The sequence below is a fragment of the Heptranchias perlo genome, chromosome 40 (genome assembly GCF_035084215.1).
Source record: "Heptranchias perlo isolate sHepPer1 chromosome 40, sHepPer1.hap1, whole genome shotgun sequence".
NCBI classification, from domain to species: Eukaryota; Metazoa; Chordata; class Chondrichthyes; order Hexanchiformes; family Hexanchidae; genus Heptranchias; species Heptranchias perlo.
Window position 1 is genome coordinate 323,741 of NC_090364.1, and position 17,548 is coordinate 341,288.

At 47.3% G+C, this 17,548-nt stretch overlaps 1 protein-coding gene across 1 annotated transcript; it reads right to left on the reverse strand.

Annotated features, from left to right (window-relative positions):
* Positions 1-9,070: 9,070 nt before the first annotated feature.
* LOC137305440 (galanin peptides-like) lies at positions 9,071-17,067 on the reverse strand. The gene is made up of 5 exons (XM_067974260.1): positions 16,993-17,067; positions 15,481-15,535; positions 11,862-11,960; positions 11,196-11,270; positions 9,071-9,132 (listed from the first exon to the last, which is right to left on the reverse strand). The coding sequence occupies exons 1-5, from the start codon at positions 17,065-17,067 to the stop codon at positions 9,071-9,073; spliced, it is 366 nt and encodes a 121-aa protein (XP_067830361.1).
* Between the last annotated feature and the right edge of the window lie 481 nt (positions 17,068-17,548).

Consider the following 17,548-nt stretch of genomic DNA (forward strand, 5'->3'; position numbering starts at 1 on the left):
TTGGTGTCATCTGCAAACTTACTAACCATTCCTCCTAAATTCTCATCCAAATCATTAATATAAATAACAAATAACAGCGGACCCAGCACCGATCCCTGAGGCACACCGCTGGTCACAGGCCTCCAATTTGAAAAACAACCCTCTACACCCACCCTCTGTCTTCTGTCATCAAGCCAATGTTGTATCCAATTGGCTACCTCACCTTGGATCCCGTGAGATTTAACCTTATGTAACAACCTACCATGCGGTACCTTGTCAAAGGCTTTGCTGAAGTCCATGTAGACCACGTCTACTGCACAGCCCTCATCTATCTTCTTGGTTACCCCTTCAAAAAACTCAATCAAATTCGTGAGACATGATTTTCCTCTCACAAAACCATGCTGACTGTTCCTAATCAGTCCCTGCCTCTCCAAATGCCTGTAGATCCTGTCTCTCAGAATACCCTCTAACAACTTACCCACTACAGATGTCAGGCTCACTGGTCTGTAGTTCCCAGGCTTTTCCCTGCCGCCCTTCTTAAACAAAGGCACAACATTTGCTACCCTCCAATCTTCAGGCACCTCACCTGTAGCGGTGGATGATTCAAATATCTCTGCTAGGGGACCCGCAATTTCCTCCCTAAAATGACTGGGACAATATACACACAGACTGGGACAGAGTATACAATGACTGGGACAATATACACACAGACTGGGACAGAGTATACAATGACTGGGACGGTATACACACAGACTGGGACAGAGTATACAATGACTGGGACGGTATACACACAGACTGGGACAGTATACACACAGACTGGGACAGAGTATACAATGACCGGGACAGTATACACACAGACTGGGACAGTGTGCACACAGACTGGGACAGTATACACACAGACTGGGACAGTATACACACAGACTGGGATCAGATCAACAGGGACAGTGCAAACACAGAATGGGACAGAGTATACACTGACTGAGACAGTATACTGGGACAGGGTACACACATACTGGGACCAGACCACCAGAGATAGCGTAAGCACAGACTGGGACAAAGAACACACAGGCTGGGACTGTGTACACACAGACAGAGACAATGTGCAGACAGACTGGGACCAGAACAGGTACAGTGTTCATACCAGACCAACAGCGACAGTGCACACACAGACTGTGCCAGTGTACACACAGTCAGAGACAATGTGCAGACAGGGTACGGTAGCATAGTGGTTGTGTTACTGGGCTAGTAATCCAGAGGCCTGGACTAAAATCCAGAGTCATGAGTTCAAATCCTGCCACGGCAGCTGGCGAATTAAAATTCAATTAATTAAAATAAAAAATCTGGAATTAAAATACTAGTATCAGTAATGATGGCCATGAAACTACCGGATTAGTGAACCCATCTGGTTCACTAATGTCCTTTAGGGAAGGAAGCCTGCTGCCCTTACCCGGTCTGGCCGATGTGGTTGATTCTTAATTGCCCTCTGAAATGGCCTAGCAAGCCACTCAGTTGTAAAATCTCGCTACGAAAAGTCATAATAAGAATAAAACCGGACGGACCACCCGGCATCGGACCACGAGGCACCGGACACGACAACGGCAAAAAAACACCAAGCCCAGTCGACCCTGCAAGGTCCTCCTTACATCTGGGGACTTGTGCCAAAATTGGGAGAGCTGTCCCACAGACTAGTCAAGCAACAGCCTGACATAGCCATACTCACAGAATCATACCTTTCAGCCAACGTCCCAGACTCTTCCATCACCATCCCTGGGTATGTCCTGTCCCACCGGCAGGACAGACCCACCAGAGGTGGCGGTACAGTGATATACAGTTAGGAGGGAGTGGCCCTGGGAGTCCTCAACATTGACTCTGGACCCCATGAAATCTCATGGCATCAGGTCAAACAGGAGTGCCGAGTGGATAATCCATTTCAGCCTCCTCCCGATATCCCCACCATCACGGAAGCCAGTCTTCGGCCAATTCGATTCACTCCACGTGATATCAAGAAACGGCTGAGTGCACTGGATACAGCAAAGGCTATGGGCCCCGACAACATCCCAGCTGTAGTGCTGAAGACTTGTGCTCCAGAACTAGCTGCGCCTCGAGCCAAGCTGTTCCAGTACAGCTACAACACTGGCATCCACCCGACAATGTGGAAAATTGCCCAGGTATGTCCTGTCCACAAAAAGCAGGACAAATCCAATCCGGCCAATTACCGCCCCATCAGTCTACTCTCAATCATCAGCAAAGTGATGGAAGGTTTCGTCGACAGTGCTATCAAGCGGCACTTACTCACCAATAACCTGCTCACCGATGCTCAGTTTGGGTTCCGCCAGGACCACTCGGCTCCAGACCTCATTACAGCCTTGGTCCAAACATGGACAAAAGAGCTGAATTCCAGAGGTGAGGTGAGAGTGACTGCCCTTGATATCAAGGCAGCATTTGACCGAGTGTGGCACCAAGGAGCCCTAGTAAAATTGAAGTCAATGGGAATCAGGGGGAAAACTCTCCAGTGGCTGGTGTCATACCTAGCACAAAGGAAGATGGTAGTGGTTGTTGGAGGCCAATCATCTCAGCCCCAGGGCATTGCTGCAGGAGTTCCTCAGGGCAGTGTCCTCAGCCCAACCATCTTCAGCTGCTTCATCAATGACCTTCCCTCCATCATAAGGTCAGAAATGGGGATGTTCGCTGATGATTACACAGTGTTCAGTTCCATTCGCAACCCCTCAGATAATGAAGCAGTCCGAGCCTGCATGCAGCAAGACCTGGACAACATCCAGGCTGGGGCTCATAAGTGGCAAGTAACATTCGCGCCAGATAAGTGCCAGGCAATGACCATCTCCAACAAGAGAGAGTCTAACCATCTCCCCTTGACATTCAACGGCATTACCATCGCCGAATCCCCCACCATCAACATCCTGGGGGTCACCATTGACCAGAAACTTAACTGGACCAGCCATATAAATACTGTGGCTACGAGAGCAGGTCAGAGGCTGGGTATTCTGCGGCGAGTGACTCACCTCCTGACTCCCCAAAGCCTTCCCACCATCTACAAGACACAAGTCAGGAGTGTGATGGAATACTCTCCACTTGCCTGGATGAGTGCAGCTCCAACAACACTCAAGAAGCTCGACACCATCCAAGATAAAGCAGCCCGCTTGATTGGCACCCCATCCACCACCCTAAACATTCACTCCCTTCACCACCGGCGCACTGTGGCTGCAGTGTGCACCATCCACAGGATGCACTGCAGCAACTCGCCAAGGCGTCTTCGACAGCACCTCCCAAACCCGCGACCTCTACCACCTAGAAGGACAAGGGCAGCAGGCGCATGGGAACAACACCACCTGCACGTTCCCCTCCAAGTCACACACCATCCCGACTTGGAAATATATCGCCGTTCCTTCATCGTCACTGGGTCAAAATCCTGGAACTCCCTTCCTAACAGCACTGTGGGAGAACCTTCACCAGACGGACTGCAGCGGTTCAAGAAGGCGGCTCACCACCACTTTCTCAAGGGCAATTAGGGATGGGCAATAAATGCCGGCCTCGCCAGCGATGCCCACATCCCGTGAACGAAAAAAAAAAGACTGGGACCAAAATATGAAGTCATCCACTTTGAGAGGAAAAATAAAAAAGCAAAATATTATTTGAATGGAGAAATACTACAAAATGCTGTGGTACAGAGGGATCTGGGTGTCCTCGTACATGAAACACAAAAAGTCAACATACAGGTGCAGCAGGTAATCCAGAAGGCAAACGGAATATTGGCCTTTATTTCTAGGGGGATGGAGTATAAGCAGGGAAGTCATGCTACAATTGTACAGGGTGCTGGTGAGACCACACCTGGAGTACTGTGTACAGTTCTGGTGCCCTTATTTAAGGAAGGACATACTTGCATTGGTGGCAGTTCAGAGAAGGTTCACTAGGTTGATTCCGGGTATGGAAGGGTTGTCTTATGAGGAAAGATTGAACAGGTTGGGTCTATACTCATTGGAGTTTAGAAGAATGAGAGGAGATCTTATTGAAACATACAAGATTCTGAGGGGACTCGATAGGGTAGAGGCTGAGAGGATGTTACCCCTCATGGGGGAATCTAAAACTAGGGGGCATAGTCTCAGAATAAGGGGTCACCCATTTAAGACAGAAATGAGGAGGAATTTCTTCTCCCAGAGGGTCGTGAATCTTTGGAATTCTTTACCCCAAAAAGCTGTGGAGGCTGAGTCATTGAATACATTCAAGGCTGAGTTAGACAAATTTTTGATCAGCAAGGGAGTCAAAGGATATGGGGAAAGGGCAGGAAAGTGGAGTTGAGGTAAAAATCAGATCAGCCATGATCTCATTAAATGGTGGAGCAGGCTCGAGGGGCCGAATGGCCTACTCCTGCTCCTATCTCTTATGATCTTATGGTTATGGTCTTATGGACCAGAACAGGTACAGTGTTCACACAGCCTGGGACCAGACCAACAGCGACAGTGCACACACAGACAGGGGCAGTGCACATACAGACTGGGACCATGTACATGCGGACTGGGACCATGTACACACAGACTGGGACAGTGTACACACAGATTGGGATTGTGTACACATAAACTGTGACTGTGGACACACAGACTGGGACTCTGTACACACAGACTGTGACCATGGACAAACAGACTGGGACTGCGTACACACAGACTGGGACAGTGCACGCACAGACTGGGACAGAGTACACACAGACAGGGACAGTGTGCACACAGACTGGGACCAGAAAAGGGACAGTATACACAGACTGGGATTGTATATACACAGACTGGGACAGTGTGCACACAGACAGAGACAGTATACACACAGACTAGGACTGTGTACGCACGGACAGAGACAGTAAACACACAGACTGGGACAGTGTGCACACAGACTGGGACCAGAAAAGGGACAGTATACACAGACTGGGATTGTATATACACAGACTGGGACAGTGTGCACACAGACAGAGACAGTATACACACAGACTAGGACTGTGTATGCACGGACAGAGACAGTAAACACACAGACTGGGACAGTGTGCACACAGACTGAACCAGACCAACAGGGACATTGTACACACAGACTCGGACAGAGTACACACTGACTGGGACAGTGTACACACAGATGGGGACAGTATACACACTGACTGGGACAGAGTACACACAGACTGGGACTGTATACACACAGACTGGAACAGTGTGCACACAGGCAGGGACAGTATACACACAGACTGGGACAGTGTGCACATGGACAGGGACAGTATGCACACAGACTGGAACAGTGTGCACACAGGCAGGGACAGTATACACACAGACTGGAACAGTGTGCACACAGACAGGGACAGTATACACACAGACTGGAACAGTGTGCACACAGACAGGGACAGTGTACACACAGACTGGAACAGTGTGCACACAGGCAGGGACAGTATACACACAGACTGGGGCAGTATGCACACAGACTGGGACCAGAACAGGGACAGTGTACACACAGACTGGGACAGTGTGCACACAGACTGGGACAGTGTGCACACAGACAGGGACAGTGTACACACAAACTGGGACAGCAGACACACAAACTGGGACAAGGTGCACACAGACTGGGACAGTATACGCACAGACAGGGACATTATACACACAGACTGGGTAAGTGTGCACACAGACTGGGAATGTGTACACACAGACAGGAACAGTATACACACAGGCTGGGACAGAGTACACACAGATTGGGACAGTATACACACAGACTGGACAGTGTTTACACAGACAGAGACAGTATACACACAGGCTGGGACAGTATACACACAGATAGGGACAGTGTGCACACAGACTGGGACAGTGTGCACACAGACTGGGACAGTGTACACACAGACTGGGACAGTGTGCACACAGACAGGGACAGTGTACACACAGACTGGAACAGTGTGCACACAGGCAGGGACAGTATACACACAGACTCAGACAGTATGCACACAGACTGGGACCAGAACAGGGACAGTGTACACACAGACTGGGACAGTGTGCACACAGACAGGGACGGTATACACACAGGCTGAGACAGTATACACACAGATAGGGACAGTGTGCACACAGACAGGGACAATGTGCACACAGACTGGGAGAGCGTGCACACAGACTGGGACAGTGTACACACAGACTGGGACAGTGTGCACACAGACAGGGACAGTGTACACACAGACTGGAACAGTGTGCACACAGGCAGGGACAGTATACACACAGACTCAGACAGTATGCACACAGACTGGGACCAGAACAGGGACAGTGTACACACAGACTGGGACAGTGTGCACACAGACAGGGACATTGTGCACATGGACAGGGACAGTGTGCACACAGACACGGACAGTATACACATAGACTGGGACAGTGTGCACACAGACTGGGACCAGAACAGGGACAGTGTACACAGACTGGGACTGCGTACACACAGACAGGGACATTGTGCACACAGACAGGGACAGTGTACACACAGACAGGGGCAGTGTACACACAGACTGGGACAGAGTGCACACAGACTGGGACTGTGTACACACAGACAGGGACATTGTGCACACAGACAGGGACAGTGTACACACAGACAGGGGCAGTGTACACACAGACTGGGACAGAGTGCACACAGACTGGGACTGTGTACACACAGACAGGGACATTGTGCACACAGACTGGGACAGTGTACACACAGACAGGGGCAGTGTACACACAGACTGGGACAGAGTGCACACAGACTGGGACTGTGTACACACAGACAGGGACATTGTGCACACAGACAGGGACAGTGTACACACAGACAGGGGCAGTGTACACACAGACTGGGACAGTGTACACACAGACTGGGACAGTGTACACACAGACAGGGGCAGTGTACACACAGACAGGGGCAGTGTACACACAGACTGGGACAGTGTACACACAGACAGGGACAGTGTACACACAGACTGGGACAGTGTACACACAGACAGGGGCAGTGTACACACAGACTGGGACAGTGTACACACAGACTGGGACAGTGTACACACAGACAGGGGCAGTGTACACACAGACTGGGACAGTGTACACACAGACTGGGACAGTGTACACACAGACTGGGACAGTGTACACACAGACAGGGGCAGTGTACACACAGACTGGGACAGTGTACACACAGACTGGGACAGTGTACACACAGACAGGGGCAGTGTACACACAGACAGGGGCAGTGTACACACAGACTGGGACAGTGTACACACAGACAGGGGCAGTGTACACACAGACTGGGACAGTGTACACACAGACTGGGACAGTGTACACACAGACAGGGGCAGTGTACACACAGACAGGGGCAGTGTACACACAGACTGGGACAGTGTACACACAGACAGGGGCAGTGTACACACAGACTGGGACCAGCCACCAATGATCGGCAAAGAGTGGGCAGAATGCTTAGCAATATTTGTTTGGATACAGGTTATTTCAGGTGCTATGACTGCATGGGACACAATGCTGCAGGGTCTGAAGGAATGTTCTGTGGAAGGCGATAGATCAGGTTTGAAGTGTGAGGATGAATGAATATTGTGGATTTTTTGCTCCCTGCTTTTGAGGAGAATTTATGCAGAATTTTCTCTGAGCATCTTAAATGGTTGAGGGAGAAACCAACTATTCTGGTTCAGACAGTTTCCATGAGCTGAATGATTCCCCTGTGAACCAAAACCAGCCTCTTTGCGCATATCGTGAGTGGGGTAGTGCCCAGTGAGATTAACATTGCTCCTTAACTACACTGCATTACTGATCGAACTCTTCTGTCCACTTTGAAAAGCAGCAGATATCACACAGTGAGACTTATTACCAGATTTATTTAAAGATAGTACACAGAAACAGAAAGACAAATGCTGAGAGACCAGATGCAGAGTGAAGATCCCTTGCATTATTCCATCAAGCTCTTGCAGGTCAGTCACAGTGTAGGTCAGATGCTGAGTAAAGTGCTGTCTATCATGTCCTTCCAACCACTCCCAGATGAGATCCAGCACAGATGCAGGGTTTAGCTCCCTGCTCACCACCCTAACACTGCATCATTTCCAATGAGAAAAACACCCTTTCTGCACCTGTATGACATTTCCCACTCCCTGCAGCCAACCTCCTTGAGATTCCAAGTTTAGTCCTGAATTAAGGGGCCGTTTTCTGCTGTGGCCCCAATGCTCACGCGAAACTGGAATAAAACTGTCCAAATTCATTTCATGTAGGACCCTTACACCCAGCAGACAGAGAAGACTTTAATTCCATCAATCCAGATTGGATCTGATCCAGATGCTAGAAATGAAAGGCTAGTGTCTAAGCAGCATCACTCTGCCTCTCAACAGGATTCAAATCCTCCCTGTGACTCTCATCAGGGGATATTCACCTTGAGCACTGGGTCCAGTTCTGGTCACCAAGACACAAGGGAAACATTCAAGTACTGGAGCCTGTGTAGAGAGGAGTCACGAGGCTGATTCCGAGTTGTCAAAGGCTGGAGGTAGAAGAAAGATTGGAGAAACTTGGCCTTTTCAACCTTGAAATGAGGCACATTAGCGGTAATTTTGCAGAGGTATATATAATAGTTGATGTTGCGGAAAAGAAAATTCAGGGAAATTACTTTAAACTAAATTGTGAGAGCAAGACAAGGGGACGCAGGTTCAAAGTAGTAAAAGGTAAATTTAGGACTGATATCTGTAAATTCTTGTTTACACAAAGAGTGATCACTACGTGGAATTGACTCCTGGATACAGTAGTAGACCTGGATTCATTTAAGAACCAATTAGACACTGCAAGAGGATCATCAGGGATTTTCGGAATGGATGAACTAAGATGGGTCAAATGGGCTTTGGTTCTAGAGTTAAAGGTGTTAACATTGAGTTTTAGTAAAATACTTAGACACAAACGCATAAAGAGAAAGACTGAAGAAAAGTTCAGCTTCTTTGCTTCACTTTATTGATCGGGACATTTACACCAGCAAAATTCAATCCTTTAATTCGCCAATAATAACAAGGGCAAGTTTCTCTTTTATACAAGGACATTTGAGGCTTTTACATGCAAGGACTCGAAGTGTCGAAGGCCTACGCTTGTTGCATCTGCTCTAATGAGAATGCCACCGCCGAGTTATCCAACACACCAAGTTCTGAAAACAGTGACAAAGGATTACAAATTTTAAACTGTCCATGAAATCAATTTATCAAAGAATTAAACGGTTTTCCTATTAGCAACCCTCCCTCCGACAATCTACAGGCTCTTCAAATCCAAGATTGGCTTGCTAACCAATGTTTCCTGATTTACCTCATCTTCTTTTATACTCATTTAACAATAGCATTGCCCCTCACTATAACCATTGCCCCTCACTATAACCATTGCCCCTCACTATAACCATTGCCCCTCACTATAACCATTGCCCCCTCACTATAACCATTGCCCCTCACTATAACCATTGCCCCTCACTATAACCATTGCCCCTCACTATAACCATTGCCCCCTCACTATAACCATTGCCCCTCACTATAACCATTGCCCCTCACTAATACCATTTGCCCCTCACTATAACCATTTGCCCCTCACTATAAACATAGCCCCCTCACTATAACCATTGCCCCTCACTATAACCATTGCCCCTCACTATAACCATTGCCCCTCACTATAACCATTGCCCCTCACTATAACCATTGCCCCTCACTATAACCATTGCCCCCTCACTATAACCATTGCCCCTCACTATAACCATTGCCCCTCACTATAACCATTGCCCCTCACTATAACCATTGCCCCCTCACTATAACCATTGCCCCTCACTATAACCATTGCCCCTCACTAATACCATTTGCCCCTCACTATAACCATTTGCCCCTCACTATAAACATAGCCCCCTCACTATAACCATTGCCCCTCACTATAACCATTGCCCCTCACTATAACCATTGCCCCTCACTATAACCATTGCCCCCTCACTATAACCATTGCCCCTCACTATAACCATTGCCCCCTCACTATAACCATTTGCCCCTCACTATAAACATAGCCCCCTCACTATAACCATTGCCCCTCACTATAACCATCGCCCCTCACTATAACCATTGCCCCTCACTATAACCATTGCCCCTCACTATAACCATTGCCCCCTCACTATAACCATTGCCCCCTCACTATAACCATTGCCCCTCACTATAACCATTGCCCCTCACTATAACCATTGCCCCCTCACTATAACCATTTGCCCCTCACTATAACCATTTGCCCCTCACTATAACCATTTGCCCCTCACTATAAACATAGCCCCCTCACTATAACCATTGCCCCTCACTATAACCATAGCCCCTCACTATAACCATTGCCCCTCACTAATACCATTTGCCCCTCACTATAACCATTTGCCCCTCACTATAACCATTGCCCCTCACTATAAACATAGCCCCCTCACTATAACCATAGCCCCCTCACTATAACCATTGCCCCTCACTATAACCATTGCCCCCTCACTATAACCATAGCCCCCTCACTATAACCATTGCCCCTCACTATAAACATAGCCCCCTCACTATAACCATTGCCCCTCACTATAACCATTGCCCCTCACTAATACCATTTGCCCCTCACTATAACCATTTGCCCCTCACTATAACCATTGCCCCTCACTAATACCATTTGCCCCTCACTATAAACATTGCCCCTCACTATAACCATTTGCCCCTCACTATAACCATTGCCCCTCACTATAACCATTGTCCCTCACTATAACCATTTGCCCCTCACTATAACCATTGCCCCTCACTATAACCACTTGCCCCTCACTATAACCATTTGCCCCTCACTATAACCATTTGCCCCTCACTATAACCATTTGCCCCTCACTATAACCATTTGCTCCTCACTATCACACGCGTGTATTTTCCTGCAGTCACTGCATAGCAATCATGAGTGGGAACCCTGGCTGACATCCGCTGCCTAATTCACGAGCACTGAGGCAAATTAAAGCATCTCTCCTGCTACTCTGGCTGAAATCAGCTGCGGTAGCACAGATGGAACCCAGGACTCTCCTGGTCTGAATGGCTCTGTACTACACTGGGAGATGCATTTACCCTCTGATCTGTCTTAACTTTGATGCTAAAGCACAACTGAATCCCCAATGGACTAACCCTCTCATCTGTGGCTCCCTCTCCTCAGGTTTGTTTGTTTTTGGAATCCTTTTGAACCCACCTCTCAGACGTAAGTAGGCCAGGAATTCTATCAGCGTCTGAAGGGCATTATCGTCAAGTGAATTCAGTGGATTACCTTAAAACAAAAGAAAATATTGTCAGGCATTGAAACACTACAAGACCCTCACTCATTCTGTTGTCCTTGGTCAACAGTGTAGCTCACAAAACACCGATCTCAGGGCTGATCAGTGGTCATGTATCTGAAGCTCTTCAGATATCAGCGTACCCACTGACACCTTAAACCCTGGGCCTCTAAGTAGCTTCAAGTCAGAATCTCAAAATGTAATTTAATTAATAAAGGACTAGACTCCCTTTCTTCACAGTTTATTTTGTGTTTTAAAAGTTTTAACAGTTTATCAAAGTAATTTTAATGTTTCCAAGTTTTTAAAGCATTTTTAAAGTAACTGAAAATGTTTTAAGTTTTTGCAGTTTTTAAGTTTAATGTTACAGATTGGAGCTCGACAGTCTGGTCTCCCTCAGGCCTTCCGTTCCTCCACTCTGAGCAGAACCACTGCAGAAATGCCAGGAAAGCAGGCAGCGTCGGCCCTACCTGGCAGGTCCCACACTGGTGTGGTGGGGGGTGGGTGTTAGTCACAGTAGATGTGATGATTCACTAGCATGTATTACACAGAAATACACAGTGACAATATGATCAAAGGATTCTCACTCAAACTTTCTCCAACTGATTTGTAATTGTCATCGAAGGTGTCTCTTTTCCCAGCGAGTCCTCCCTTGTCATTCAGAGTCCTGGGGCCATTTGCAGCATCTGAAAAGAAAAGAGAATAAAGGCAGCTTACATCACCCATCTAACACAGAAAAGCAATCTCTCCTCACTCACCGTCACTCACTTAATGGACCGAAAATACAATCAATTCACCTCGGGTCTACGTTCATATTGTTAACCTGTCTTTTCTCTTTTAGTTGCTGAAGGTTCTGAGCTGTTTTTGCAGAAATTTGTGTTTTTATTTCAATTTTCCAGCATTTGCCATTTTTTCTTTTTATTCCCAGAAGATGTCTTCCCCCTTCCCAGCAGACAGACCACCCTATCCAACAGATGGTCGACCCTTCCCGACACAGACTGTCCGCCATTCCCAACAGATAGTCCACCTTGCCCAGCACAGTCCACCCTTCCCCCTTCCCAGCAGACAGACCACCCTTCCCAACACAGGCAGCTCATAGGAACAGGAGGAGGCCATTCAGCCCCTTGAGCCTGTTCCGCCATTCAATGAGATCATGGCTGATCTGTGACATAACTCCATATACCCGCTGTAGCGCCATATCCCTTAATACCTTTGGTTAACAAAAATCTATTCTCAGATTTAAAATTAACAATTGAGCTAGCATCAATTGCCGTTTGCGGAACATAAGAACATAAGAAATTGGAGCAGGAGTAGGCCAATCGGCCCCTCGAGCCTGCTCCGCCATTCAATAAGATCATGGCTGATCTGATCCCAACCACAAATCTAAAGAACACAAGAAGTAGGAGCAGGACCCGGCCACACAGCCCCTGGGCCCTCTCCGCCACCCACAGGGCATTGACCGATCCGAACTCAGCTTCATGTCCAATTTCCTGCCCGCTCCCCATAACCCCTAATTCCCTTTACTTTGAGAAAACTGTCTATTTCTGTTTTAAATTTATCTAATGATGTAGCTTCCACAGCTTCCTGGGGCAGCAAATTCCACAGACCTACCACCCTCTGAGTGAAGAAGTTTCTCCTCATCTCAGTTTTGAAAGAGCAGCCCCTTATTCTAAGATTATGCCCCCTAGTTCTAGTTTCACCCATCTTTGGGAACATCCTTACTGCATCCACCCGATCAAGCCCCTTCACAATCTTATATGTTTCAATAAGATCGCCTCTCATTCTTCTGAACTCCAATGAGTAGAGTCCCAATCTACTCAACCTCTCCTCATATGTCCGCCCCCTCATCCCCGGGATTAACCGAGTGAACCTTCTTTGTACTGCCTCGAGAGCAAGTATGTCTTTTCTTAAGTATGGAGACCAAAACTGTATGCAGTATTCCAGGTGCGGTCTCACCAATACCTTATATAACTGCAGCAATACCTCCCTGTTTTTATATTCTATCCCCCTAGCAATAAAAGCCAACATTCCATTGGCTTTCTTGATCACCTGCTGCACCTGCATACCAACTTTTTGATTTTCTTGCACTCGGACCCCCAGATCCCTTTCTACTGCAGTACTTTCCAGTCTCTCGCCATTAAGAAAATAACTTGCTCTCTGATTTTTCCTGCCAAAGTGCATAACCTCACATTTTCCAATATTGTATTGCATCTGCCAAATCTCTGCCCACTCACCCAGCCTGTCTATATCCCCTTGCAGGTTTTTTATGTCCTCCTCACTCTCTACTTTCCCTCCCATCTTTGTATCATCTGCAAATTTTGATATGTTGCACTCGGTCCCCTCCTCCAAATCGTTAATATAGATTGTAAAGAGTTGGGGACCCAGCACCGAATTCCAAACTTCTACCACCCTTTGTGTGTAGAAGCGTTTCCTCACTTCACTCCTGAAAGTCCTGGCTCTTATTTTTAGGCTATGTCCCCTAGTCCTAGACTCCCCAACCAGCGGAAATAGCTCCACCCCATCCCAACACAGTCAGCTCCCCTCTCCCCTGGGACAGACCAATCCCAGCAATGCTCCAAATTTCAGGCCTCAGGAGCCCAATTTGCATATTTAAAGAGGACCCCGCCCACCTCTCCCCCCACTCCCCGGCTCGGGACAGGCCTCCCTGATGCCTGTGATTTAAAGCTGCAGTTGTTTAGATCAGGGGGTGGGGGGATGGTGGTTGCGGGGAGCAGGGGAGGGAGGAGTGGGAGGGAAGATTGGAGGCGAGGAATGGGGGGGGAATAGGGAGGAGAAATGGGGGGAGTGTATGGAAGAGTGGGGGCAGTGGGGGGGAGTGCAGGAGGGAGTGGAGGGAGTGCGGGAGGGAATGGGGGGAGTGCACGAGCGGGAGAGTGTGGGGAGAGTGTGGGAGAATGGAGGGGAGTGCAGGAGGGAGTGGGGGAAGTGGGGGGGAGTGCGGGGGGAGGGGAGACTGGGGGGAGTGTGGAAGGAGGAGTGGGGAACTCCCCAGCTCCATTTTAACTGCCCCGGGGGTCCTGATTCCGTCAGACGGGGGAATTAAAATCGGGGCCATTATATTTTAGGAACGATTAATGCAAAGTTTTATTCCTTTCTAATCCTGTGGCAAATGGAAGATCTTTTAGGAATTGTTTTCAGTAATTGCAGTTGGTTTCATCAGGTGCCGATCTGTGAATGATGAGAGCCTGTGAGAATATGTGAAGTGTACATGGGGAAAATGACAAAATAGAGGTTCAGGGTGAACCTTCTTATGTTGTGTTCATTTTCTTTTCTACTTTGGACAGAAGACATGAGGAATCTTACTGTGTTTTCTGCCCCAGACCAACCTTACTCCTGTCTGCAACACCTAAAAGGGACAGGACAAAATCTGTCTCAAATCAAAAGGGGGATATTCCAAACTCATCTTAAAACTTTCAAATCAAGGAAAGTAAAATCAAAATAAAATAAAATCAAAAGCAAACACCTCAAACCAGACACACTCACCATTAGACTCATACAGAGCAATATCCAACCACACTACACATTCAAACATACAATGCCAGGATCTTGGGGTCATCGAACTGAAATGTTAACCCTGTTTCTCTCTTCACAGATGCTGTCTGGCCTGCTGAGTATTTCCAACATTTTCTGTTTTTATTTCAGATTTCCAGCACCTGCAGTATTTTGCGTTTTGCATTCGTGTTAATGTGGTTCTGTGGTTGCATCACAAGGTACTATGTCCAGGGCACACTTCAGGACTTGAGCACATAAGCTAGGCTGGCACTTCGCTACAGCGCTAAGAGGCTGTTGCACTGTTGGAGGAGCTGTTTTCAAATGAAGTGTTAATCTAAGACCCTCTCTGCATAGCACTATTTAAAGAAAATTCTCCTGGTGTCCTAGCCAACTTCCAGAAAAGCATAACCAATAACAACAGTTTAACTGGACACTCACCTCCCTTGCTCCTTGTGGGAGTCTATATTTGCCTACCTGACAATACTTCAACATTAAGTCATTGATTGTGAGGCGCTTTGACATGTTCTGAGGACACAATGAGGTGCTTTATAAATACAAGTTTTCTCTTTTTCTCTTTCTTTTATTATAAGGAAGCACATTCTCCAGCCGCAGATCGTGCTGTTCCCTGTAGCAGCCATGCAATGTTTAAGGATGATTCAGACACGGGTCCAAGGCAGTGGCAGTGTTACTCACGTGGGCCTAGCAGGTACCCGGCACTGTTTAATGTCCACCCTCTCTTGTCTTTAGGCTGAAAAATAAATATATAGGTTAACTTTTCCTAAACCACAACATTTTCTTATTTTTTTCCACCATTAATTCACTGAATCTTTTCAGCTGCACCAACACAGTGAAAACCCCACATGAGAACAGGGCTATCATAAAAAGGACTTCCATCCTCTAGAGAGAGTCCAAGCAGACAGGAGCGCCATTCTACAGAGAGACCCCTTAACACCTTTACAGAAAGATAAACTCTACATTGAAGAGCAAAACCAGAGATCACTTCTTCAAAGTCCAAATCCAGAGAGAGATCAAATCTAGAGTCCAAATCCAGAGAGAGATCAGATCTAGAGTCCAACTCCAGAGAGAGATCAGATTTAGAGCCCAAATCCAGAGAGAGATCAGACCTAGAGTCCAAATCCAGAGAGAGATCAGATCTAGAGTCCAAATCTAGAAAGAGATCAGATCTAGAGTCCAAATCTAGAAAGAGATCAGATCTAGAGTCCAAATCCAGAGAGAGATCAGACCTAGAGTCCAAATCTAGAAAGAGATCAGATCTAGAGTCCAAATCCAGAGAGAGATCAGCTCTACGCTGAAGAGAACCTCCACTGAGAGCCCATCTCTACAGAGCCCATGTGTACAAGGAGACCATCTCCATTCAGTGCCTCTCCTCACAGAGAGCCCATCTCTACAGCAGCCTATCCCCAAAGAGAGACCACCTCTATAAAGAGACCCTCTTCACAGAGCACCCATGAGCATAGAGAGATCAGTTCTGAAGAATACCACCACAAAGCGCCCATCTCTATAGTAGCCTATCCCCACAGAGGTAGCATCTCCACAAGGAGATGAAAATGATCACTTATTCTAGAAAGAGACCTCCAGATAGAGATCTCCTCTACAGAGACCAAATCACAGGGACCAAATCTCCACAATAAGGACCACCTCCAAACAGAGGGAACACAGGGAACATAACACATCAGGTTTTGCCATGAGTGAGTGAGTGCAGATCTTTACTCCAACAATGAGAATCCCAAATGATAAATTATAACTAGCCAAGTGGCCTGCTGTAGCTGGCAATGGTGAATTTCTAGCTATGCTCTAACGATAGAGGCCCCGATATTTACAGGGAGGCGGGGAGGGTATGGGTGATCGTGGGAGGGGGTGCGGGGAGGGTACGGGTGATCGTGGGAGGGGAGGCGGGGATGGAGGTTTAATATCAAGGCCAGAGTATCCCACTGGTACAATGAGGAAGGGAAGGGCCTGACCTGGCACCACTTCATGATGTCACTGAGGGCAAAGTGAGAAAACATTCCCATTTTATAACACACTCATCCAATGCCTTTCAGCTGTCTTGTTTTAATTGCAACATTGTAGAGGAGCATAACTCCCGAGCTGATCTGCTGGTTGTACAGAAAGTCACGATCCCACCCCAAGCACTGACTCAAATTCAGTCCCATCAATACACCATAGAAAATTAAATATAATTACCATGGCAACTAATCCAAAACATTCTAAGCCACAGAGGATCAAAGACATACAGATCAGAGTCCTGCCTTTATGCATCTAGAGAGAAAAAAAGAATATTAAACTGTATGTCTAAATTAAAGTGAGTGAATCGTCAATACCTGAGCTTTGTGCCAGGGCTGTGTCAGACTTTGAAGTGCATTTGGACACAGGAGGAGTGTGAGCTAAGCTCTCACAGATTCACCCATTACCCCTTCCTGGGTCACGGATTCTGTCTCAAAGGTCAGAGTTTCTTTTTCTTTTGCTGAAGTTATCACCAAATTGTATCAGTTTCATTTACGAGTGTTGCTAACCAAAGAAAAACATAAGTTAAAGCAATTTTACCATCAGCACTTCAATTTCTAACTTCAATCAGTTTAGTGGTTTTGTTTTGAAGTTTCTAACAGTAGATCAGCACGACCATTCAATGAGGGCCAGACACACCATACAGTGAGGACCAGACATACCGTACATAGGATTGTAGGAACAGGGATAGGCTATTCAGCCCCTTGAGCCTGTTCCGCCATTCAATGAGATCATG